This window comes from Drosophila virilis, chromosome 3, assembly GCF_030788295.1.
Source record: "Drosophila virilis strain 15010-1051.87 chromosome 3, Dvir_AGI_RSII-ME, whole genome shotgun sequence".
Lineage (NCBI taxonomy): Eukaryota > Metazoa > Arthropoda > Insecta > Diptera > Drosophilidae > Drosophila > Drosophila virilis.
Window position 1 is genome coordinate 26,474,771 of NC_091545.1, and position 24,842 is coordinate 26,499,612.

A 24,842-nucleotide genomic window follows, 5' to 3' on the forward strand; every position below is an offset into this window, starting at 1 on the left:
AACATTTTTAATTGATAAGATTTTAATGAGTGAAGATTTTAAATAAATTAAAACAAAAAAAAATGTGAGAAAAAAATTAATCTGTGCAGCATATCATCAAGCTATCATTAAGACTTAGAGAGCAATATTAACAGAATTCTATTTGCTTAAGATTACAAGATAATAAAACCTGAGAATGCTAAAAAAAAAATAAGAGGTTCTAGTCAGGAGCTCCCAGAACCCTCCTCTTCCAACATCAAATATTTATATATATTCTATTTTAGAAGCTATATGTCAAGTTTGGTGAATCAAGCTCTTATTATTTACCAAAATTGCCCAAAAAACAGGATATCGATTCTTATCGATTGCTTGGAAATTGAGTAAGTTATCGAATATCGGAAACAAACTCGATCTGCGCGGGCACTAGGAGCACCTACATCTAAAATTTCAAGTCTCTAGCTCTTATAGGTTCTGAGACCCTTGCGTTCATACATGCGGACATACGGACAGACGGACAGACAGACAGACGGACATGGCTCGATCGACTCGGCTATTGGTGCTGATCAAGAATATATATACTTTATGGGGTCGGAGATGCTTCTTTCTGCCTGTTATATATATTTGGATTTTGCACAAATACAATATACCCTTATACCCATTTTTAATTTATTCAGCTAGTACTTCCCATTCCCAATAATTGAAACATCACAATTGACCTTTAAAAAATTTGGGTATTTATAAAAAGAACATTATTAAAGGCAGTTAATATTTAATGATCGAAGACTTCGCCTGACCTAGATGAGAATTGTGTCTAATGTCGAGCTTCTCCAGACACGTTTCTGCCAAGGCCTGTGGATATGAATATAAAAGCCATCAAATAAAATTATGAATAGCCAAGAACCCACCAAAACAAACCAACAAACGGACGGACAATACGATTACGACCAAAGGCCTATTGGAATCGGCGTCGACGGCGTGTTAATGAAGAGCCACAGAGACGAGCACTTGGCGCTTGGGTTAGCATTGGCGGCCAAAATTGGGAAAAGGGTCACGTAACCAGCATTAAAACAGAAATCACAAGCCGACTCGATCGGGGCAACATAATCAAAGCCGTGCCGAGCGAACGGGAATAGCAACTACGACTACTAGCTAGGAGGCCTAAAATCAAAAGTGACGAGCATAAATTATGAACAATGATCTGACGAGAGGCGGCTATAAATAAGCTCAGCTCTTGGGCAACTCAGAACACAACTCAAGTGATCGTCAAAATGATTAAAGCCTCGTCTGCTATCCTGCTGCTGAGTCTGGCCGTGTTGGCCAACTCGGAGCCACTACGTCAAAGATTCGTACCGCGTCGTGGTCTTGCACGTCAGGAGCAGGCAGCGCCAAGTCCAGCGCCCACTGGCTATCCGGAGGCGGGCATTACTCCCGAGGTACCATTCGAACTGCCAAGCTCAACCGCCCAACCGGAAGCCAGTTATTTACCACCGGATAACACATATGGACCACCGGACAGCGTCTACGGACCACCCACGACTGTGGATGAGGTGGCGCAGCCAGATCAGGTGCCAGAGGTAGAGCCAGAGCTTCCCATTGAAACGGACGACATACCAGCTCCAGAGGATGAGTTACCCGATGCCAAGCAGCAGCCAGCCGCAGATGTGGATGAAGAGGAAGTGCTTGTGCAAGTGGCCGAAGATGGAACCGTAATTGCCGTATCCACGACACTCGATCAGCCCCAGGACAATAAGCCGGCGAGGATCTATCAACGCTTTCCACAGGGACGTCGCCGACAGCAGCCGGTGCCTCAGCGCTTAGTGCTGCGTAGCAGGTGGTAAAATTATAACCTAAGTCATGTAAGGGCTATTAATAAAGTTGGCCATAACAACATAATCTTTGGCTTACACGTAGTCTAGTCAGCGTTGTTGGGCACGTAAACGTTTGGGTTTGCCGTATAAGTCATCGCGGCGGCAACGACGGCGGCGGCGTTGGCAATTGGCCTCGTCTGCATTTTGGGCACTGGGACAGTTTGGTCAGTCTATCAATGAAGGTCATCTGTGGGCTATGGGTATTTAAAGCAGCCAATTTTCAGGTGGAAGTAGCAGTTCATGTTTTGACAGCAAAATGTTCGGTGCAAGCGTGTTATTAGTGGTCCTTTGTTCGTTGCTTGGTCTGGATGCTAGTGCGGCGGCTGGATTACGCTTTCCGGGACCTGTTTTGCAGCGACAAGAGGCCGCACCATATCCAGCAGCTGGTCTGACGCCAGATCCGCCGTTTGAGTTGCCAACGGAGCAGGCGGCCGACTTTCCTGAGCCGGATTTGACCTATGGACCACCTGAGGAGCAGCCGGAACTGATTTATGGACCACCTGACGAGGTCTACGGTCCTCCCGATGAGGTCTACGGACCACCCGATGATACATACGGACCTCCGGTCGTAGATGAAACTCCTGACCAGTTATACGGTCCACCAGAGGCGCCCACGAACACTGACAGCAACAGTCCGGTACAGAGTGCAGCAATCATAAACCTGGCTAGCTTGCGACCACAGGCACAGCTTATACTACCGCTGGTGCAACGTTTTACCGCCTTCCGGCAGCTGCTGCGTCCCGTGCAGAGCCAACGAAGACCCGCAAAACTAACCGCGCGTCCGCAGAGAAGACCCGCCAAAATTGTTAATGGAGTTAACGCTGCTTTCCCTGCAACCCAATTGACTCTGCCCTTTCTGGAGCGTCGAATTCCGTTTAGAGCGGAGCGCTTAATTCTTAATGCCCCTTTGAAAAGAAAGCCGGCTAAGATAACCGTTAATTCGCCTATATCTCCAATAGCGCAGTTAACGCCCGCTATACGTAGGCCAATATACTCGGGCGGTCGCATTATTGCCTATTCTGTTCGAGCGCAGAATTGGTAAATGATGTCATCACTTGTAAATATTATATTAATAAAAATAACTATAATTTCAAATTGTAAATTTTTATTGCCCATTAAAGTGCTGTATAAAATACAGTGTTGATAAATCTTTGATTTTGCGCATCTGGTAGCCCACTTAATATCGATATATTATATTTAACTAGCATATCGACACACCACCATTCTATAGATTGTCCAGCCCTGTAGCACGCTAAATTGAACTGCCGACAACGCTGTATTTTTAATAAAAATACAAAACAAGTTAAAATTTAACAAAGTGACTTTATCAACTGTTTAAAAAGTGAGTAACAGCAGTGGGTTCTGCTAAAAAACAAAATCCCTAAGCTTTGCCATTGTCGACTTAAGCGCAAGGTAAATTTTTGGCGGACGGAAGTAAGCGATCCAAGTTAATAAACTATTTCATAGAGAAGATGGCAGGAGTGTTATTTGAGGACATATTCAACGTTAAGGACATGGATCCGGAAGGTAAAAAGTTCGATCGTGTCTCCCGCCTGCACTGCGAATCAGAGTCTTTTAAAATGGACCTCATACTGGACATAAATTCGTGGCTTTATCCTATGGAACTGGGAGACAAATTCCGCTTAGTACTGGCCACAACACTGCGCGAGGATGGTTGTCCCGACAGCGGCGAATATAATCCCATGGAGCACGAAGGCACGCGAGCAGACAGTTTTGAGTATGTTATGTACGGAAAGATCTATCGCATAGAAGGCGACGAAGCGCATAACGAATCATCCCGGCTGTCGGCATACGTTTCATTTGGAGGTCTGCTGATGCGTCTGCAAGGTGATGCCAATAATTTGCACGGCTTTGAAGTGGATCAGCACATGTATTTGCTTATGAAGCGACTGGCGTTTTGAGTTTTGTATAATAAATCACATTGCGTTTATAAGATTCAATGCTTTCGTTATAGTATGCAGTGTTACCGTAAACGCCAAATGTAAAATACTGAAATTACAGTATTGAAATACAGGGAGTGTGCTCTTAAATGTCGACCTATCGATATTCCCTAATCGAACTAGTTCCACCCTAAGCATTACAAGTGAACACGTCGCAGCGGGGTGCTAAACGAAATTAATTAAATTTTACTTAAGAAAACAATACATTTGACATGTACAATGTAATGTATAACATGTGAAATGAGCTAAGATTGTTCATGGCTTTTGCTCAGCGTTCACAATATGTTGGTGCTTATGGGGCTGCTAAAGGTAAACACAAATATGAAGTGTGCAGTGAAAATGGGCGTTTGTTTGGCAAATGCAGTAAAGGTTTAAACAAATAAAACATAAAATGTAGCCAGCTGCTTTGTGTGTGTGTGTGCGACTACAGCGGTGAGTGTGTTTGTGTGTGTGCTTGTATCAGTTTTGTTTTGCAGCTGCTCTATAAATATTCGCACTCCACTGCGGGTAAGTTGCCTTTTTTGCCCTGATTTCCCTAACAATGCGAATTAATTGTGGTGTTGGCATTTACTTATGTACAATATATAAAATATAATTAGCTGTGATACATTGGTGCTGGTATTTTGTAGCTACTAACAAAACTTCTTGCGCAGGTTTTTGTTGATCTTTCAGTGCGACATAAACAAAAGACTTCAACGTTTGACCCCCACAGCAAGACGCACGCCCTGTGCTCTGCAATTGCGCTGCTCGCCACTGCTGCCTATTTAGCATTACAAAACTGCTGTTTTTTCTTTTTTTTTTTATATATATATATATGTTCTTTGTGTCCCACACCTTTTGTGACTTTTCGCTGTCGTTCGTGCTTTTTTCAATGTTCTCTTTCAATTTAATGAATCGCTGGCTACCGTACGGCAGCGCCGCTTCCACGTCGGACGCGGGCGACAGCAGAGCTGCTGCAATAGTTACAGTTAAAGCTCTTTGGAAGTGTGTGTTTTTTTTAGGGTTTGTCGCGCGCTTTCAATTTGCGTTTCAACAGTGCTTTCATTTTCGTTTTACGCTTCATTTGCGTAACGTGCAGCTGTGTGAACTGTGGCCCTGTCCCTGCACTTGGACATCATGCTTCAATGCTGTTCCCAATTACCGTCATCGAGTACATAAAACTGTGCACAGTAAGTTTTGGCGTGCGCCGCCGCCCTTTGGTTATTTTTTTGTTGACTTCAATGAAGCGACGCCACAGGTCTGTAAATCTCCTATGTGTATGTGTGTGTGTGTGTGTGTCTGGAGGGGGTGTGTGAGCTCATATGGGCAATCTGTTCGCCAGATGTTTATGTATAGCATTTCGCGCTAACTGTTCCCAGGGTCGTCATCGTCGCCTATTCTTGATGTTTTTTACAGTTTTCTTTGTTTCGCATGCAGTTTTCCTATATTAATATGCCACTTCACTGGAAGTTCTGAGCAACAACTGCAGCAGCAAGAGCAGTTTTATAGTGAAAAATATACCACTAGTTGTATAAATAAACTCTTATCTGACCAGACTTACCCTTATCAGTTATTGCCTTTGTCGCGCGTTTATCAGTTCGCTCTCTCGCATTCCAAACAAAAGATTGAGAAAACAAACTAAACAACTTTTCAGCTTTCCACACATAAGTTGTCACATGTATGTGTGTGTGTGTGTGTGTGTGTGTATATACACTACCTGGAAATTCTAGCTGATAAAGTGATAAAAACAAATATAGTACTGCTACACAGTAAAAAAAAAACACTGTTCAATTCAAGAGTACTTGTCTCAGGTTTCAAATTTGATTAGAGCAAAAAAGTGAGAGTCTTAAATCAACCACCAACTCACTTGGGACGACGAGTTTAAATCAGTAAGTGCTAAACGTATTTAGCTTTCATAAAGCGAATAACTTTTTGCTACGTGTAATTTCGCTGACTTCCCTCGGTACTTCTCTCTGCCCCGCCCCTTGAAGTGGTTCTTATCGACAGCGTCAGTTTTTAAAGTTCGGTGGACACAGCTGAAATTCTTATTGTAGTTTTCTTTTGTGTTTTGTTTTGTGAGTTGTTTCGAACGTGGCAATGCAAGCTAAATAATCAACAGCTCTTAACTTTTTCTTGCAGCGAAACTATAACTAAATCGCTATAACAATCCGAGGTGTTTGGGAACCTTCTTCTTTAGCTAAAAATTATCGAAAATCAAATACCTATTGTAGAAACCTTAACCCCTTACCCAAGTAAATTAGCAGCTGGTGCCGGGTGCAGAAGGCTCTGTAATAGACATAAAACTAACACAGCATGGTACGCAGTCGTCGCAGCCTATCCAAGGAGGATGCTGTCTCTGTGCTTACGGACAGCGGTATATCGCTGTCCTCGCCGCCAGCGGCTCGCGATTTTTCGCCGGCTGCCACGGCAATTAAGCGACGCAAGAGCAGCCTCAACAGTCTGCAAGATTTGTATGTGGATGGAGAGCCCGAAGCCGATCAGGACTCGACGGATGCCGATGCGGACTATATTCAGCCGAAACCAAAGAAATCACCACGCAAAGCAGAGTCCACCAAACGCAAGCAACACGTTTGCTCCCATTGCTCGAAGGAGTTCGGCGGCAAGACCGATCTGCTGCGTCACATGCTCATCCACTCCGACGAGCGACCACACAAATGTGCTGAGTGCGGCAAATGCTATCGCCAGGCGGTGAATCTTAAGAACCACATCACCACCGCCCATGAGCACAAGAAACAGTTCGCTTGCAGCCAGTGTCCCAAATCATTTGCTCTGAAGGAGCGCCTCAAACTGCACATGCGCTTGCATTCGGGCGAGAAGCCATATCCATGTGCACTCTGCGAGAAACGCTTCGCACGTGGCGGTCAAGTGAGTAAAGCAACATCACACCATTTATCCTATATACAAATTAATATTTCTCATTTCCTTCCCCGTGCAACAGCTGCAGCAGCACATGGTATCTCATCACAAGACGAGTATACAGCAATTTAATTGCACCAAATGCTCGGCCAGCTTTTCGACCAATGCTAATCTGCGCGTACACATGGAGCGACACGAACAGGGAATGGAGCACAGATGCTCCATATGTGAGAATCAGTTTGCTAATGAATTGGCACTGCGCGCTCATATCAATCAGGAGCACCACAAGCTGAGTCAATTTGATTGTGAAATTTGCCATAAAACCATCGAACCGGATGAGGATCTGGCCACGCATATGCAGAAACATGCCGCAGTCAAAACGCACGTCTGCGAAGTGTGCAATTCGTATTTTACCCAAAAGTCGCAATACAATGTGCATATGCGAATGCACACGGGGGAGCGGCCATATCAGTGTCGGGTAAGAGGCGACTATGCAAAAGATGAATTATCCATTTATATTGATGTAACCTTGTAGATCTGTCATCAAACGTTTGCCCACTCCAGCGTCCTTAAGCTGCACATACGAAAACACACGGGTGAAAAGCCATTTCGCTGCCAACTATGTACGGACGAGGTGGCCTTTTCGCAGCTAGCGCATCTCAAGAATCACATGAAAAAGATACACAAACAGCAGAAGCCCTACATGTGCCCTGGCTGCCAAGAGTTCTTTAAAATCAAAGTAGAGCTGCAGGCGCATGCCGAACAGTGTGGCAAGTGTCAAACAACAGAGGAACCTAACGATAGCCAAACAGAAGATGCACATACGCTTTCTAACATTCGGTTCAATATTGCTGTTGTGCTAAAAAAGATTAGCTCGGCACAGAAGTTGCGTCAGCTAGGTTATGAAAAGCGTCTAATTGATAATGTTATCATTGCATCGCTCAAGCTGGCGCAGCGTCCATCACATGACGATGCGACGTTGACGCCTTTGGCTAGGCTGCGTTTAAATGTGGAGGAGTTTCTTAAGTGGATTGTGCCGGCGCAGACCATGCAAAAGTTTAGCGAGGAGCTGCTCTCGATCGATACGATACTCGACAAGATTGCGACCATGTACATGAAGCAGAAGTAAAAAGCAACTATTGCTCAGTGCTTCTGACTAAAGCGATTGTGCCATAGAGTAAACGCGCTTAGAATTAGTTCTTGCCATTTAATTTAGCTTAAACCCAAAAAGTTAAATAGAAAATTTTACCAAATGATTTAGTCCAAAGATGTTAGGATTTAAGCACCGATACATTGAATTTACATTATATTAGTTTTGCCTTTACCAAAAACAAAAAAAAAAAAAACAAGTTTTATTAACAACACATGAAAACACACAAAGTGAATATGTTCCGTTAAACGAAAACTTGCCAGAGCAGTGCTTACCGCTTAGTTTTTACTCAAAGTTCAATTAAATTCAATTCATTGTGGCCATGCATATTTATTTACAGAGTAGCATTTAAGTCCACATCATTATCGTTAGTTTACAATGTACAACCATCATTTACGAAACCAAAAAAAAACCATTGTATAATCCCAATATTAATTAAGTATTGTAGATGTACACGTTAAGAAGTAAATACCATTAGCAAGTTTAAAATAAATGAAATCAGTTTAGAGTCAGTATTTTAAATTTACATATATCACCTAACAACCAAGGTGTATATTTTTTATTATAACTGCTAGTAATATATACTTTACACATTTCTTGGGTAAGTGGTAACTCCCTCTCTTTTGCTTACTGTCTCACTCTCTTCTACCCTATTTAGCCAGTGGGTAGTCTACTTTTATATTCACCTATGTCGTAATTTATATAACAGCGCCGTATGATCGGTTGTGAGGGGGTTGATTTATTAAAATCGCAAAGAAAGCTAACAATTTGACGTATTTGAAATTCGAACAATAATAAAGCAATTTCAGTTTTAGAAGAAACGGCTTACGTTTATAAGCAAAGAATTCGGAGGAAAAAAGCAAAAAGACGTCCCCTTATCAACTCGGAAAAAAACTGTCCAGAGCCAACGAGCTAACCACAATAACAGTTATGTACAACTGTCACGGCATTGGTAGTGGATGGTGGTCTGCGATCTGTTGACTGCCCCTGCCCCCATGGGCCCAGTGCTTAAATGCTATATATGGTCGCGTTTGTGCAAATTTATAAGCCACTCACATTAAGGCGGCAAATATTTTTATGGCCATGGTACAACTGGCAGTGGCAGCATCCTCAGCATTAGCCGTTCCACCTGCTGTTGCTGTCCACCCGAGGCACTTGTGAGGCTCCCCCACTAGATGCCGATTAATGAAAATTCTGCAGCGAATTTATTGAAATGCCCGTAAGTATCTGCTGGGAAAAACTAAGGCGCGAGAAATATGGCAAATTTTATATATCTAATATATAGATATATATGTACGTGATTTTTATTGTGGCCAACTGCTGGTTGGCTGGTTGGCGTTGGCGTTTGTCCATTGCGTGTCACTCGATGTTAAGGTGCGCCCTGTCTGCGTTCCATGCTCCGTTTGCGGTCGGCTTGGCCACAGCCAGCAGCAGCAGCTTAATGTCTACATTTGTTCTGGCCATTGCGTGTTCAGTGGCTGCCCTTTCCTTTTTCTATGCATCTCCAGCTTCTCGTTGCGATGGCTCCAGCATCTGCTGCTGCCGCTGCTGCAACTGCTGCCATGGCGCATTAGAACAAATTGTTCTTGTTACGATAGGAGGATGGACATGCCTTTTGCCTTGTTTGGACCGTAGGACAGAGTGCCACTGCTGTTGCTCTTAAATACCCTACAAGTTGAGCATTTCATCAATGTAAGATAACTACTGAAAAGTAACAATCTTTTTTACTGAGAGTTGGCATATTTCCCATGCTTTGTGTATATTTTGCATTCTTATATGAAATATTTTTCATAGCATATGAGAATACTATTTTTATTAGCATATCAGATAAGGTATGAAATAATGTATATCCAAGTCATAGGTATATATCTTTAGGGTTCTTCACTTGGTAGCGTCAATAATTTAAATAATTTTCTAGGATATTCACAAGTTTGGCGTGTGACTCTCTTTAAATTTCTTTCTTTTCGAGTTGTCGGTTTTTTTTTTTCGTTCGTTTAATGCGCTGCGAATTCGTGAAACAAATAGTCACAGACACAAGAGCTATGTAAGTAAGTACGCATGATTCTTGGTCGGCTTAACTTCATCTGAATGCAGATTTCGTCTTCGCAATGTTAATGATGGGAAAAATGTGTGTGCATGGGATGAATAGGAGGAACTGCCTTCTGTTGGAGTATCCAGATCCATTGCCCAGACGAAAGACACAGAACCTGTGACGGTTCCTGTTCTGGTTTTCATTGTGTGATCCGCAGCAAATTGATTCGGCTTGGGTATTTTGTTCCTCAACCATTGGACGTTGTTAGTTTGGTAAACTCGCATTATATAATGTGCATATATAATTCTTTTGTTGTCTGCTGCTAATTTGCAAATTTGCGCCGACATTGAGGTAATGTCATAGCTGAAATCGCTGCTCGACGGGGCTCGTTCAGCACCCGGACAAACGGAGTCAGTAATCATGGTCAGTTGTTGACCAGCTTCAACATTGACTGACATCTAATTGTGTGTGATTTGTGTGCGAGTTGGCGTTGCAAAATGGTAGCCCAGCTAATAGGCTTCCTATTAAGCTGTAAGTGGTAAGGACTGCATACAAAATTGCAGTTGTCCACTTAAGCTAAGCCAGCTGAAGAGAAATGAAGACGGTATCATACGAACAGGCATTACTGTACCATTGTAATGTAATTTTGTCATGAAATATGTAACGCATAAAAGGAGATAACGCCGAATCCAAAATGTATATATTTATATATGATCAATATGCCTCAGAAAGGATCTTCTGCAGGCTGTTTGCTCTATTTGTCCACCTGGTAACTTAAAAACTTTCAAGGTGGAGGCTGGAACGAAAGGAGAATCTAAAATATAATTGTTTAATTAACACGGTCTATGGTTCCTTATAGACATAGGCCTGACATGCTATAGCCTTGAAGAGACCAGCTAACCATTATGGCTGTTGACCATGGATGGATTTTCGACAAAGCCCATCTGGCAGCACATGTGTCGGTCGTTCAACTCAACCTGACCAAAGTCAAAGGCAAGTCAAAAGTCATAAAAGATATGCAAGCACACACAGCCTGCCTCCATATGAGCATAAATATGTACATGGTGCACACTATATACAAAGACACACACACATATATGTTGGAGTATGTGCGTCTACATCTGCTGCTGGTAATCCTTGGCCGTGTCTGCCCTTTGCAGCAACAGCAGCAACAACAATTACAAATGAACGACTTCTTTGTTCTGTCAGCAGCAATGGTTGGGCCCAAGTTCGAGTTCGAGTTGCGGTAGCAGCCAAAAGAGGGGGCGTCGTCAGCGTCTACAACTCTCACAGTGCTCTACAGAGCCTACAGTGGCCAGCAGCTGCTACGCATAAAGCATAAGCCATTTGGCCATTTGGATGCGAATGCTGCTGCGGATGCAACTTTTGAGGCGTGGGGCATGGTGAATGGGGCGTGAGGCGTATTGCGTTGTAGCTGGCCAAAACAAATAGATGAGGATGCTGAAGAGGAGCAGCCCGTGCAGCAAAATGTGCAACGTTATCATAACTAAGTGCATGGGATGCGTGTGCGCCCCAAAAGCGCCTGCATATGCATAATTCATGCTATTGAACCCTCTGCTTTACAGAAAACAGACTGCAGACAAGAAACTACAGACTGGACCCTGGACACGGACATGGGCATGAACCTGGAGTGGCTGTGCGGCCGGCCTGGCTAGAAAAATTATAATTTCACAAGTCATAATAGGATTTGCAATTCAAATGCGAACGCAGACACAGATACAGACACGGACACAGGCGCAGACGCAGGCACAGACGTAGACGCAAATACAGAACTCAACTCCTTGAGTCGAGTTGCACAAATTTCTGTGGAAGGCGCAGTCAACAAATGACGACAACAATGAGCCTCTCACAGCCAAGCTGAGGCGCAGACGGTGAACAGCAGACAGCAGCCTTAGGTCCAGCCAGGCTATGGGGCCAGACAATGGTTGGGCCAGCGCACGGCCATAGCCAATATGTCAAAAATATTAAGAGACATGGCCATCGAGCGAGGCATAAATATGCAAACGATAAGCGCTCGCCTCTATAAAGTTGTAAAATTGACAAGCGTTGTGCGATGCCAAAGTCTTAAATAAAGCAATAAAATGCGCTAAAACATCGCCATCGACATGGCCCCATCGATGGACGGTAGCCGATCCCCACAGTGGTCCAAATGCAAAAATTAGAAATGAAAGCCAGCGGGTTGCCAGCCTAGAATTTATTCCAGTTGGCTATTCAGCTTGGGGTTTGGGGCATGCATCTGCCACTGTGGTACAAATTATACTGCGACAGTCACAGCTGACTCAATCAGTGGAGGAGGATGCACATTCATGACCGCGCTTGACCATCTATTGATTATCAATTCATGAGTCTGAGGGAGCAAGGTATCAAGGAAGTGCAGCTTAAGTATCATTCAGATAACTAATGCGCTTCTATTGCTGAACATCGTAATAATGTCAACTGTATGCTGATGATGCTTGCCCAATGGGGACACTTGACAAAGACACAAATGCTTGGATGTTGCTACTTTATGTGCTCCTGGATGGTTTATCTCAAGTAGGAAGTGAGAGTTTAACATTCTCGAAACTTGGCTCTGAGAATAACTGGGCTTCGTATAGGCTAAATTTGTATTGTTCAATTTATATACCAGTTACGCAGACTAAACAAGTAAGAGGTTCTAGTGAGGAGCTCCCGACTTGGGGATACCTCTTCTTCCAATACCAAATGCAAATATATATACTATTCTAGAAGCTACTTGTCAAGTTTGGTGACTCCTGCTTTTATTATTTACCAAAATTGCTCAAAAAACAGGATTTCGATATAGATTTGTATCGATTACTTGGAAACGGGGCAATATCGGAAACAAAGTCGATCTGCGTGGGCACTAGGAGGACTTACAAATCTCTACGGACGGACAGAGGGACGGACAGAGAGTCGGACATGGCTAGATCGGCTCGACTGTTGATGCTGATCAACAAGATGCTTCCTTATGCCTGTTACATACATTTACACAAATACATTACCCATTTTTAATAGGTTCAGGGTATAAAAAAAGGCTAATTTAGATATTCCATCCGACTGACTTGAAATTCAAGAACAGTTTGGTCCTAGCAAAGCCGGGCTTGGATATTGATTGGGAATATGAACTTAATTTCACATATTATTTTCATTAATATTTAAAATATTTCACGGCGATTTCTTTTACTTGAGAGAAAAATGAAATAAAGAAAAGAACAAAAGACTTAGGCAACGAACTTGACAATTTTCTAACTAAAAAGCAAACGGCCAGTTTTGATTAGGGCTTAAGCTCAGCCTGTGCTCAGCCGCTGCGTCATAAATATTTAAAGGTAGTGATGATATAGCCAGGCGCTGGCCACGTTCCAAAGCTCCATGGCCATAGAATAGCCTTGATCTTAGCCTTTTGGCTTGGCTTTGGATTTAACTTCAATTTAAATCAAATGCGCGCGCCGATGCTTGCGCCGCTATGAGGTTTTTACCTTTTATTTTTAGCTTAAGCATATGACCGACACTCACTCACACACACACACACTCACTCACTCATATAATAGGTATGTGTGTGTGTGCTATTTTTAGAGCCACATTTAAGTGGCGACCGCATTTGTGGCCTGAACTCTGGCTAAAATATGTCCCGCTGTGAATTATGTGTCTACATAAATTATCAGGCTAGGAATTAATCATTTTTTATGCAGGACTGTAACCGCTGCGGCTCAGGCTCAGACACTGACTCCGACTCCAAGTCCAACCCAAACTCCAACCCAGTCCTGGCAAACGCTGCTGTCCATTAGGTACCAAAGCGCAGCTTAAATCTACAGACATAGTTTGGCACTGACTTAAACTGGGCCCAGGCTTGTGGGCACTTAAAGTCGCTTTGAATTTTTGTCTTTGTCTCTGCATTGCTTTGCCATCGGACTAGATTGCCCATGGCTGTTGGCGCCTTCAATACGCTGCAGCACAGTTGGCAAAGGCAAGAGTCTTATCCAGTCTGCAGATAGCTGGAATAATTTGTTAAAAATAAAATAATAATATTTTATGGACTTGGTATAAATGAAAAGTGTAAAACTTAATGTTCGTTTTATTAGATAATATCAAGTGGCACACAATTGGTAAAAATTTGTATTCTACACTGGATCTTACTAAAACTTTACTAAATTTAGCAGAAATATCTAAAACAGACTTCCACACTATCTGAGAGTGTTCTCTTGCTCCCATGTTTAGTCGAACCACTTTGTTTCTAAGCAATTGTGCCGCATTGTTGCTTTTACAGAGCGAGACCCATGTGTGCCCTAAATCGCTTGGGCCCAAGCCAATAATTTGATGTCGTTGGCCGTATTGAGATTGTGTTTTTATTGTAGTTGTTGTTTCTGTTGTCTATAATTGATACGTGTTACACTGTACGCAAAGACAAAATCTGGCCGCTGGCTATTTGCTTTAGCTTCTCGACAATTTGCCCCGGCCGCAAACACATCTGCTGCATACAAGTGGGGCGTGGCAACGGCTGAGACTGAGGTTAAGACCATGGCCGTGGCTGTGTGCTTGCTGGCAGACAAGTTGCTCCGCCCCACTGCGTCTGCGGTTGCATTGCATAAATGTCAAGGAAATCGCATGTCCACCCTCGTTTGTGTGCAGTTTTATTTCAGTGTATCAAGGCTGAAAGCTGTAGGTGCAGGGCGTGGCAGGCTGAAACCCATGGGGCCGAACCACTTGTAAAGCATTTTATAATTTAATTTTCATCTGAACGCCTGAAACGTCGCGACGTCTGGCTATCAAGTGGGTGTTGCTATCGATTATTATCGATTAATTTTGAGCTTGGCAAGCATAAATCAGTGCGACCTAAAGGGCTGCAACCGCCCCTGCGTCCCTTCCCCCTTGCACAGGCACCTTAAGACTTTCAGCAGTTCATTTATCACCTGGCAAATGGCAAGTGGCGTAAAGGAAAACAAAAGACTTAAGCAACAAACTAAGTACATCTGTCTTCTAATGTTATCATCTGTCGCCTGTCTGTCGTGTGTCTTCTTCTTCTACTTCTACTTCTATTTCTACTTCTACTTGTACTTCTGGCGTGCTACCGTCCGGTAACAAAAGTGATAATTAATGTGTAAGCTGAGTCCCAAACCGCTCTCCCCCTGCACCAACGAATTTGTAACTGCATCCTGGTCAGGCCAAACAAAATTGTCAACAGTGGAAGCTGACAGGGGTACGACAGGGGGAATGCGAACTCAACTGAGCTCCGCTACACTCTGCATGCTAACCGAGGTGCTGACACTAAGCACTTGTCACCCAGCCCCAGTCGAAGCTCCTGGCAAGCATGCGTGTGTCTCTGCCTCCGATCCCATGGTTCTGTATGCGCCTCTCTGCCTCTGTCTGGAGATGTCTCATGCAGCTGGACAAATTGCAGTTGTCGTCGTCGTTGTTGCTGCTTTTGCTGCTGCGGCTGCGGCTGCTGCAGTTGCCTCCTTTGGCCCCTTTTATAATATTTCTGCCAGCTTCTGCTCGTTGCTATGTGCGTAGTTATGCAAACAGTGGCCAGCCTGAAACAAGTTGTTGCTGCTGTTGTGTTTGTTGCTGCTGTCGCTGCTTTGGTTGTCGTAATTAAAGGTCAACATTTGTGCATGTTGTCAATGTCACGATCATGTGATCATGTATCTCTCAATTGCACCTCAGACTCAAAACTGCGATTTTTCTGGTCAGTTGATCAACAACTAGCATTTGGATCTGCTAGTATAACAATTTAAAAGCAATTCAAATTTTTGTATAAATCCTTCTCCCCACTCTTAAAAACTTATAGTTATCTTAAATAAGTTATATCTTAAAGCCGATTTTATGTTTCATTTAAGAAAATATTCTGAAAAATAACAACATATTCACTTTTAAATATGTGTTCGTCATCTACAAAGCTCTGATGGATACTAAAAAATAACCGATTTCCAAACAGACTGCTCTTGACTTGGCCTCTAAATAAAGAGTTACTCGATTAATATACATATATATTTTTTTTACTATTTCCTTAAGTGTCTACAATATGGGAAGTATTTGTGAGTCGCATCTTCTGCCTTGACTAGATCTGACTGTCGCTGCCCTGACTTTGGCAATGACTTTTCGCTTTGGCTTTGGCTTTGGGACCCTGCCACGCTCATTTGCAATTTATATAAAAGCAAATTTTCATGTTGATTACTGCTTAGGCATTATTGTTGCTGTTGCTGTTGTTGCTTCTGCTGCTGCGGTTGCTGTCGATTTTCAATTGCTGCTTATGGGCGGCAGCAGGCAGACTTGAGCAATAGCATCAGGTGAAATTTTCTTCTTTTTTGCCTCGGTTTTGTTTGGACGCTGCACACTTAACGTTATTACCATTGTTATTCAACCAAAATACAAATTTTTAATGAAACCGGCCAAGTTGCTGCTCCATTGCTTGCGCAAATTGCAATCTGTTCTGCGGCCTTCTCTTGGCTGCATACAAAATTTTCTGCTGCTTTGACTTCGTCATGCTTTCTTTGTTTTTATGCACAATGTGCATTGTGCGATATTTCACTGTAGACGCTGTTATTTATTTTGATTTTTTTTTTTTGTTTCTATTTTTCTATTTTTCCCTGCGCTAATTACAGCTAGCTGGCTTTTGTGATTGATTGCAAGTGCAACGTTTCGCTGGAGCTTGTGCTGTTGCTGGTGCTGGAGCTGCTCCCATGAAGCGTGGCACGTGTTGCGTTTAATGTGCAGTTTCTATTACTCTCGCCTCTCGTCGGAGTGGAATTGAAAGTGAAACTCTGCTTTATGAGCTGAGCTGGTTGCATTCGCACAGGCCCAGGCCCAGGCCCAGACCCAGGCTCAGGTTTAGCCAACAACTTGCACTTTTGGCTGCGGCCCATTGATAATTGACCTCATTTAAGATGTTGCTGCTGCGATAAGGCGATAGGAATTAAAAGCGGCATCCACTAATTTAGCCCAGGACCCGTCTCAGGCAGTTGCAAAGGCTGTATGCTTGCCAGCTTGCAAGGCTGTGATGCTTATCAAGCGGCCCTTAAGCCTAGACCAAAGACGTAGACTGGCTGCTGTTGCTGCTGCTGCCGTTGCCAATTGCCAATCGCGGCCAGCAATCGCGCCTCGCTAACGAGACGACGACGACAAGATGCTGCAGGCACAGCCAGCGAGGGCTCGTCCATAACATTTATTTAAATTATGGCTAATTAGTTGTGTGTAATAATTTTGTGCACTTCCAAGAGAAAGTGCGACAGCTATTTTATTGTTTTGATAACTATTTTTATTCCATGAAAATTTTTTATAATTCACCTAATTTATGGAATTAATTTTATCCGGGGTTTTTTTTTTGTAGGTGTTAGACATTGATTAAGCGGCTTTAAGGTCGCTGCGCCATTTGTGTGTCATTAGTTAAAATCGCCAGGTTTTGAACAATGTAAATACTGGGTTGACAAATTCGCGGTTTCCCTTTGAACAAATTTGGCTTACCAGTAATTTTTAACTAACCCTCGTCCATTTGGTAGAATCTAAAGCTAGGCCTGAGACGCGCCTTGCGGTGGCTGCCGCTGCATAAGCATCTGTAACTTTTCGCGCTTATCTAAGCAATAAATCTTCGATGGCGGTGGCAAGTCCCAACTCCCAACTCCCAGTTCAAGTCCAAGTCGATGTCGAAGTCGAAGTCGTGCGGGCGTTGCCTTTGCCTTTGCCTTTTGCCAACGCTATTGCCACTGCCACTACCACTGCCTCAGCCACTTGATGGCTAAGTGACTGAGCCGGAGACTGACTGACAATCAAGACGATGCTTGATTCGCGATTTGCGATTTGCGATACCCAATGCCCAATGGTCGATGCCTGGCGATCGTCTAACTTCTCTAATGGCCGAATGTCACACTTCCCATCCTATCTAACAATGAGCCAGAGGCCGAGTAGCAATTGTTGCTGCTGGCAACGCCTAACAAATGCGACCCACATACGCGACCAGTTGGCTGACCAAATTTTGCATCGTGCCCATACCGGCACCAGCCCCCCTTCGGCCATTGTATGTTCGGTTTGTTACGGAACTCGCTTGCATTTCCAGTGGCTCAGTGGCAATAAATTTCAATTTGCTGGTCGGTCTGAGCTTAAGCCTGGGCTTGGGCCAGTGGCCATGTTCCCGTGTGCTTGTGATTGTGCCTGGGCCTGTGCATATGTCTGTGGCCGTCTGTAGAGTCTCGCTAGGCTGCCTAGCAACAATGCAATGCGGAGGTAAAATGATAAAAATTCGATTACATTCAGGTGTGAAACTTACATATATCGCAGCGATTTACTTGTTTGTACACTACGCGCTGAAACTGAGGCTTGCCGGCTGGCCCAGCACTTACGATCCGATTTAAATATCTACAAATGCTTTGTGTGATTACATTATTGATCGTATTAAAAACTCATCTGTCTCTCTTTTACTTTATGTATTCAACTTTCATATCTAGCTATGCAATAAATTTAATTTTACTTTCTATAGCTATAATAAAGACATCATATTATAATAAATATAAAAGGTAAAACACAAAGAAATTGGTCGTTGGTTGTGCTCGCATTGTTATTTTGCTGATTGATGCTTACGATTCTCAATAATTTAACGCTTCGAAAGAGTTGCATGGCATTTGCAAGCTAGATCCGATAGATGCAAGAATTTAATTATTAGAATTGTTTTAATGTTAATTATTATTTAATGTAGATGCCAAGCACAAATTCAAAGCGTTAAATAATATTTTATTATGTTCATTTAAAAGGCTTACAGCTATAACTCATATTACGTAGAGAAAATAATATTATGTATCTAAAAATCAGCTGAAAATATTGTCAAGTTAAGTTTTGAATAGCATCAAGCCAAACTTGTTGCCATGCCGCATAGAAGCTATAGACAGCAATCTTTCCATCTGAGTCAGAGTTAGCCTCTGCAGTAGCTCATTAGAGAATCGGCTCAAATATCATTTGCCCGGTTGCTGGCAGTCGTCGGTTCTTGAGCTGAGGTAACTGCTGTGCTGTGCCAGCCAATTGCCAAGCAGTCAGCCACTCAGGCACTCAGCCGGAGCTCTGGTCGGTGCTGGGCTGGCATCCTTTTTTTACACGACTTCCATTTGGGATTGGCCCCGGCCCTTGTTGGTCATTAATCATGCGCCTGTGAACGACAAGCGTATAAGTTACTAGCGCACTGGCCCAAAAAAGGCCAATGGAATGGGCTCAAGCCCTGGCTCAGGTCGTTGTTGGTATCATCGTTTGCTGGTCCAGGACGACAAAGAAAGTACCCAAAGGCGGCAGCAGCTCACCTAATACCTAATTGGATGCAGATGCATAACGGCCCCAAACAGAAAGAAACCCAACATACCGAGAGAGAGAGAGAGAGAGAGAGAGAGAGAGAGAGAGAGAGAGAGAGATAGAGAGATAGAGAGAGACAGAGAGAGGGAGAGATGTGCATAACGTTTGGCAACATTTGCGCTCCGTTGAATTTTGGCTATTTGTGGCGTGCAACGGATTTGTGTCATAATTGAAATGTTGGTGCAGTCGTATATGCCCAGCACTGAGCACGCGATCTGCGGCGCATCAGTGCCTCAGCGCATCATCGGTGTCGGTGGCAATTAAAACCAGTTTTCACTTTTACACGCCATAGCCAATAGCCAGCCCAGAAGAAAACATCATTTTCACCATGTGAACTGTACAAATCTTCGCTGAGAACATGCGCTCTGGAATTTCTACATGCGCAACACCCACAATGAACACCGAGCGCTCCAGCATTCAGTTCAGCTCAGTATTCAGTACTTGCCGTTTGTTCGGCCGTCAACAGCCATTAGCACTTTGGCACATAATTGATACGTGGCTGGGCCATAAAGCAAAATGCATAGACATCCACATCCACATCCCCATCCCTATCCCCATCCACATCGACGTCGTCTATGGACCTAAGCATAGACACTTGGATCTCAGCAAAATGACGTTGTAAAAATGGCAGCACGTTGAGCGGCTTTTTCATGCTGTGTTCCTGTACAGATTTTTATATACAACACCTCGGGGGCGTTTTGTGCCGTCTGCCATACGACACCAAGATGCACAGGAACAACAACAACTACAGCAAACCTACAACAGCAAGAACTGAAGAAGGGCTGGGATTGGGCATCTGTTGCCTACATAGAGTACGCTGTATGGAGTATGAGGTCTGGTGCCGCAACGTAACTAACAATTTATTTAATACGCTGTACGTGCGCTTTAATAAAAGGCTCAATCAATCAGTGCGCAAAGAACAAAACATAAAAAAGAAAGAAAAAGTCCCTAAAAAGTCAAATATGTGGGAACAGCACATCAACAGCTGCTCGACTCTGAGATGCTCTTGACAGTTGACCCAAAGATATTCAATCGACCATGAATATGCGTTGATTGTTAAATTTCTGAACAGCTTTTCAACGTACTTCTTCAAAGGAATAACAAAAAGAAAGAAACAAAGTTAGTTGAGTGCTTTAAAAAAAAAATAAATAAATATAATAAAAATAAATACAAAAAAAAAATAACACAATTTTATATATTAATTAGACAAATGGTTTTATGTTTATTAATTTAAAATTACATTTTTTTTAATTTAAAAGTAAAATAGGTAAATATTAATTAAAAATCGTAAACATGTTGGCATTCCATATTTTATTAATTGGCCACTCTCTTTGGCCGGCTTAATTCAATTAAAAGTATTACCATTATTGCGATATTGATGGATTAAACTTTGGGAGGAATAAGTCATAAATTTGCATGTCTTGTTATTATTGCATTCTAAAATTGATTCATGTTTGCCTTTGGAAATTTTTAATTATCTAAATGTTTCTGTTACATAGCATTAGAGAGAGCGAACATTCCGCTTTGCATGTCTCACAAGGGCATTAAGAGGAACCTCTTTGGAGTGGGCAAACACAGTCTCAAGTGCTTGAGGGCTGGAGAATGATGTGATGTGATCTGATCTTATGTGATGTGTTGCTGGCCGAGTCCGAGCTTAGTGACAGCAAGAGAGACAACAGCGACGAACAGTCTTTTGACGACTGCGTCGATGTCGATCCTTTCGGCGCTGCTGCAGACAGCGTGTCGAATGGCTTACGCCGACTTGGCGGCAGAGAAGGCCAGGAGGCAGTTGTTATATGGCTCGGAGTGGGGCGTTTTGGTTGCTGAACGGCTTTTCGCTAATGAAGCCATAAAGATATGTATTATTCCTATGCCATAAATTTAGCTGAGCCGCCCTGCGCTTCGACTGTGACACCCACATGGAGGTGAAACAAAGAGAAACAGACAAGCGGTGTGCGAGAGAGAGATAGAGACAGAGAGCGAAAGAGAGAGAGCAATAGGAACAGGAAAAGGTGCCTTAGTGTCTTAGTTGGTTATTCCCTTTGCATCTGGCACGTCGCCGCTTTGATTATCTAGCAATGTTTATGCATTTGACGATGGTGCTGCATTTAATTTTAACAACAATTAGCCACGCAAATGCTTGGGCCACAACAGCTTAAGGGAGGGGCGGCAACAGCAGCAGGAAGGGTTTGCCCCTGGCCAGAGAACGTTTCTGTTGGCCATGTCTAACCCTAGCCAAAGGTTGTTGCCAGTTTGCGGCCTCTCGACTCTCTCAAACGCCTAACAAGGTGTCAATATCTTAAAAATGTTATCTTTCTGCACATAAAACTCAAGCGGATCATAGTAAATCAGCCTTTGGTAGGCAGACGATGGCCTAGCCTCGGCCGCCGTCGCCGTCGCAGTCGCAGTCGCAGTTAGCCTGCCAACCCAGCCCAGCCCAGCTAGCCAAAGACCCACAACAATGGCCGCTTGGCCAATGGAGCGCGCAACGTGCCTTTTATACGGCGGATTTACGAGCCAAGCCGACGACGTCGTGGCGAAGAAATATTCGATGGCCAAGCAACGATTAAAACGGACTCTTCACGCATGCGCGCACACATACAACAGCACAGCCGAAGCTGCTGCATAATGGCCATCGCGGAATACTATGCTGGACCCATGCTTAGGGACAGTATACCCAAATAGTTGGTTATTTTCTCGACAAAAGTAATGTGTTATTCAATACTTGATTAGCCGGTTACCGAAAAACTCACTTCCCTGGGTGCAAGAGGGGCCTGAAAGTTGGGGGAATACTAAGTTTTTCAAGCGGCGGGAGTTGTATGGATAAGAGACACATAACAGCTTTAAGAAGGAAGCTTATTCCGGGAAAGCCCGCGTAATATTTGCTATTTAGAATGTTCGCCTTTACCAAAAGCAAATCCAAATTAACTTCACATGTTTGCATGAGTGCATGTGTATGCATGTTAGTTTGTGTGCGTGTACGTACATGTATTGAATATTTGCATGTATGTTCTCTTTAACCAGGTGCAGAACAAATTTGCTTTTGACTACGCCGCAAATTAGAGTAACGCATTTTTTAATGTTGCCGTCCTCATTGATTCTTGTGACTCAAGCGGGTGTTCGTAAAATGACATTTTTTTTGTAAATATGTGTTGTAGGTATGTATTTATTCTTGAATGAGTGCACGCCTGCAACTTATCTCTACTTATATATAAAACTTTTTTTCCGGACTGACTGACTGATTGGTGATCAATGCACAGCCCAAACCGTAAGAGCTAGGAAGCTGAAATGTTGACCGTAGTTACCTTCTGTGATTAAGGTGTACGTTAAGACAATGTTTCGAGTAAATTCATCCGCATATGTGGAAATATCGCGAAATAAGTTTTAATGAAACGTTTTTGTTTACTATCCGATGGGCTCAAAATCATTTCCAAACATTTTTGTTAAAATTCATTTGAGGAATGTTTCTTACTTGTTGAAAATTCTATTCTTCCTTGGTGGAAATGGAGGTCAAAGAATTGATCCAAAGATATACATAAAAAATCATTCTAAACTTGTTCGGTAAAAATGCGATTCAAAGATTATTTGGGGGAAGTTTTACGTTTTGTCCCATTTGCTTCAAACTTGTTTTCGAAGCTCTACATAAAAAGCAGCAATTTGGAGAATTTCATCCGCAACAGTGGTAAATTGGCGGAAATCCTTTTTATGTTTGCTTACCATCCGATCGATTTCAACAAAATGTTATATTATAAGTGCCACGGACAAGGCAGGCTTATAGGCGTTAATAATACCAAGCTCTTCCACTCTTTAGCTTCCTCTCTCTTTTCATTTCTCAGTTTACCTATCTTGCTATCTCTATTCCACTCAAAATGGTTCTCCTATTATAAAATTTTTTTATTTTAATAAAGTGTTCAAAAGTCTACTTCCTCACGACTAATTAATACGAAACTAATATGAAAGCTCAAGTAATTAGAATTAGATTCTTTTACTTATAAATCTGGCCAGCATAGTAAAATGGGCTCACTAGCGGACTGGCTGTCTCGCTGTCTGGCTGGTCGGTTGGGTGTTTGCCCTGGCAGCATTTGCAACACCAGACCGGCATCGACATGAGCATCGGCATTGACTTGAGCTTGAGGCATGCATGGGGTATTGGATTGGGGAGCAGTCGCATCATGTGCGCAATGCACGCACGTGATTTAAGCGCAGCCCCGTTGAGTAAGGGAAGCGGAATGGTGGGGGGGTTGGCTGCTCGAGATCGGTCGCGAGGCATGCTTATAAATCAGAATTCAGTTTTGGTCCCAATGACGTCGACAATCAGCTCAAAGGCACCCAGGGGCGGGACGGGTACGCACCACATATTGATAAATAAATAAGTTCGCCAAAGGCTTTTGTCTTTACGAGTAGCTGGGCAATATCTTCTGTTGTTATTGTTGTTGTTGTATTTTATTTTTCGATAAGTTCAATGCACTTGTGCAACTGGTTTAAATTAAAATTTGAAAATACATTTTGAATGATTTATGTGCAGCATCTTCTGCAGCACGTTGCGTTTGTATTGCCGAAATTAATTTCAGAATGTTTTACGATCCAAATCTAAGTAACTGGCCAACATTCACAATTCAAACGGCGTCCACGTCTGACTTTTGACCCTGGCGCCGGCGCCGGCGCCGGCAAGTCTTGTAGCCAATAAATTAAGGCTTTCAAAGCTATGCCGCGAACCAGCCGCAGCTGCATCATCTGGTTAGCTATTGAAGATCAATAAAAATGCAACAACTAAGAAAAGTTCTTGAAAATGTTTCCAAGGAAATACGGACCTAATAATTGTCATATTAATTGCCATTTAAAAATATTGAATTTAATTTATAATTATATTTGCGCCCTGTCATAGTCAAGGTTTACCTAAGCCCAGTCAAGGTTTACCTAAGCCCTTCTTAAAGTCTTTTAAGAACAGCATCCTGTAGCTCTCTAACTAAAAGCTCACCTGGCTGTTGGTCTGGCAAACTCAAAGTACTTGAACTCTTTAGCATATGCATAATCCTCGGCTTTAATGCAATCTTTGCCACATCACACATATTCTTGCCAGCATCCAGTCACATATCTCTGTAAGTATTACTTAAGACTGCGCTTTAACCGCTTGGCTGACTCGATCAAATTTCAATATGGCCCATTGACAAACTTGAGACACATCGCATTAATAACTGATGAGTGCACATGGACACGGTAGGGATTTGAATTTAGGCTCGTGCGCAGGCAAGAACTTAATTATTTTCATCTTACATTTCAATGCACGTTAGCTGAACTTAAGTTATTCTTTACTTTATCCCAATGATTATAAATTAATCCGACTAATTATCTTTATCATGACTGTGGCAACTGGAAAACTGTGGAAAAATTGCGGAAAACAGTTCTATAAGGCTTTAAGTTAATTTTCAATTTTAATTATAATAATATCACATTTCTCAGAAGTAGGAAATGGCGGGAAGAGTAATGTTAAAATTTAGAAGAAAATAAACTGCCCGGGTAATGCTTGATAATGCATGCTACTAGTATATTAATTCCTATAAGATCATGAAACTACCAGCACTTATCACAGATATCCATTCAAACTTTACTCATACAATATGAATGTGAAAGATCTCGAGATATTAGAACTTAAA

At 42.8% G+C, this 24,842-nt stretch overlaps 4 protein-coding genes across 9 annotated transcripts; all 4 read left to right on the forward strand.

Moving 5' to 3' along the window:
• The first annotated feature begins 1,211 nt into the window (after positions 1-1,211).
• On the forward strand, positions 1,212-1,879 carry LOC6624640 (uncharacterized). Its single transcript, XM_002048614.4, has one exon. The coding sequence runs from the start codon at positions 1,248-1,250 to the stop codon at positions 1,815-1,817; it is 570 nt and encodes a 189-aa protein (XP_002048650.1). The 5' UTR covers positions 1,212-1,247; the 3' UTR covers positions 1,818-1,879.
• A 213-nt stretch (positions 1,880-2,092) lies between these two features.
• LOC6624223 (uncharacterized) lies at positions 2,093-3,149 on the forward strand. The gene has a single exon (XM_002048615.4). It carries the CDS (start codon positions 2,104-2,106, stop codon positions 2,887-2,889), a length of 786 nt encoding a protein of 261 aa, XP_002048651.1. The 5' UTR covers positions 2,093-2,103; the 3' UTR covers positions 2,890-3,149.
• On the forward strand, positions 3,053-3,808 carry Polr2H (DNA-directed RNA polymerases I, II, and III subunit Rpb8). Of its 4 annotated transcripts, none has more exons than XM_015176087.3 (2): positions 3,053-3,189; positions 3,315-3,808. In XM_015176087.3, the coding sequence occupies exon 2, from the start codon at positions 3,320-3,322 to the stop codon at positions 3,767-3,769; it is 450 nt and encodes a 149-aa protein (XP_015031573.1). In that variant the 5' UTR covers positions 3,053-3,189; positions 3,315-3,319; the 3' UTR covers positions 3,770-3,808. The 4 variants fall into 4 exon arrangements, with proteins under 4 accessions (XP_015031573.1, XP_015031574.1, XP_015031572.1 ...); XM_015176088.3 differs by having other exon boundaries at positions 3,058-3,189; positions 3,320-3,808; XM_015176086.3 differs by having other exon boundaries at positions 3,087-3,260.
• A 123-nt stretch (positions 3,809-3,931) lies between these two features.
• On the forward strand, positions 3,932-8,336 carry LOC6624187 (gastrula zinc finger protein XlCGF57.1). 3 transcript variants are annotated; one of them, XM_015176090.3, is made up of 4 exons: positions 3,932-4,315; positions 5,927-6,673; positions 6,747-7,142; positions 7,200-8,336. In XM_015176090.3, exons 2-4 carry the CDS (start codon positions 6,101-6,103, stop codon positions 7,791-7,793), a joined length of 1,563 nt encoding a protein of 520 aa, XP_015031576.1. In that variant the 5' UTR covers positions 3,932-4,315; positions 5,927-6,100; the 3' UTR covers positions 7,794-8,336. The 3 variants fall into 3 exon arrangements, with proteins under 3 accessions (XP_015031576.1, XP_015031577.1, XP_015031575.1); XM_015176091.3 differs by having other exon boundaries at positions 3,932-4,117; positions 5,907-6,673; XM_015176089.3 differs by having other exon boundaries at positions 3,932-4,117.
• The last annotated feature ends 16,506 nt before the right edge of the window (positions 8,337-24,842 follow it).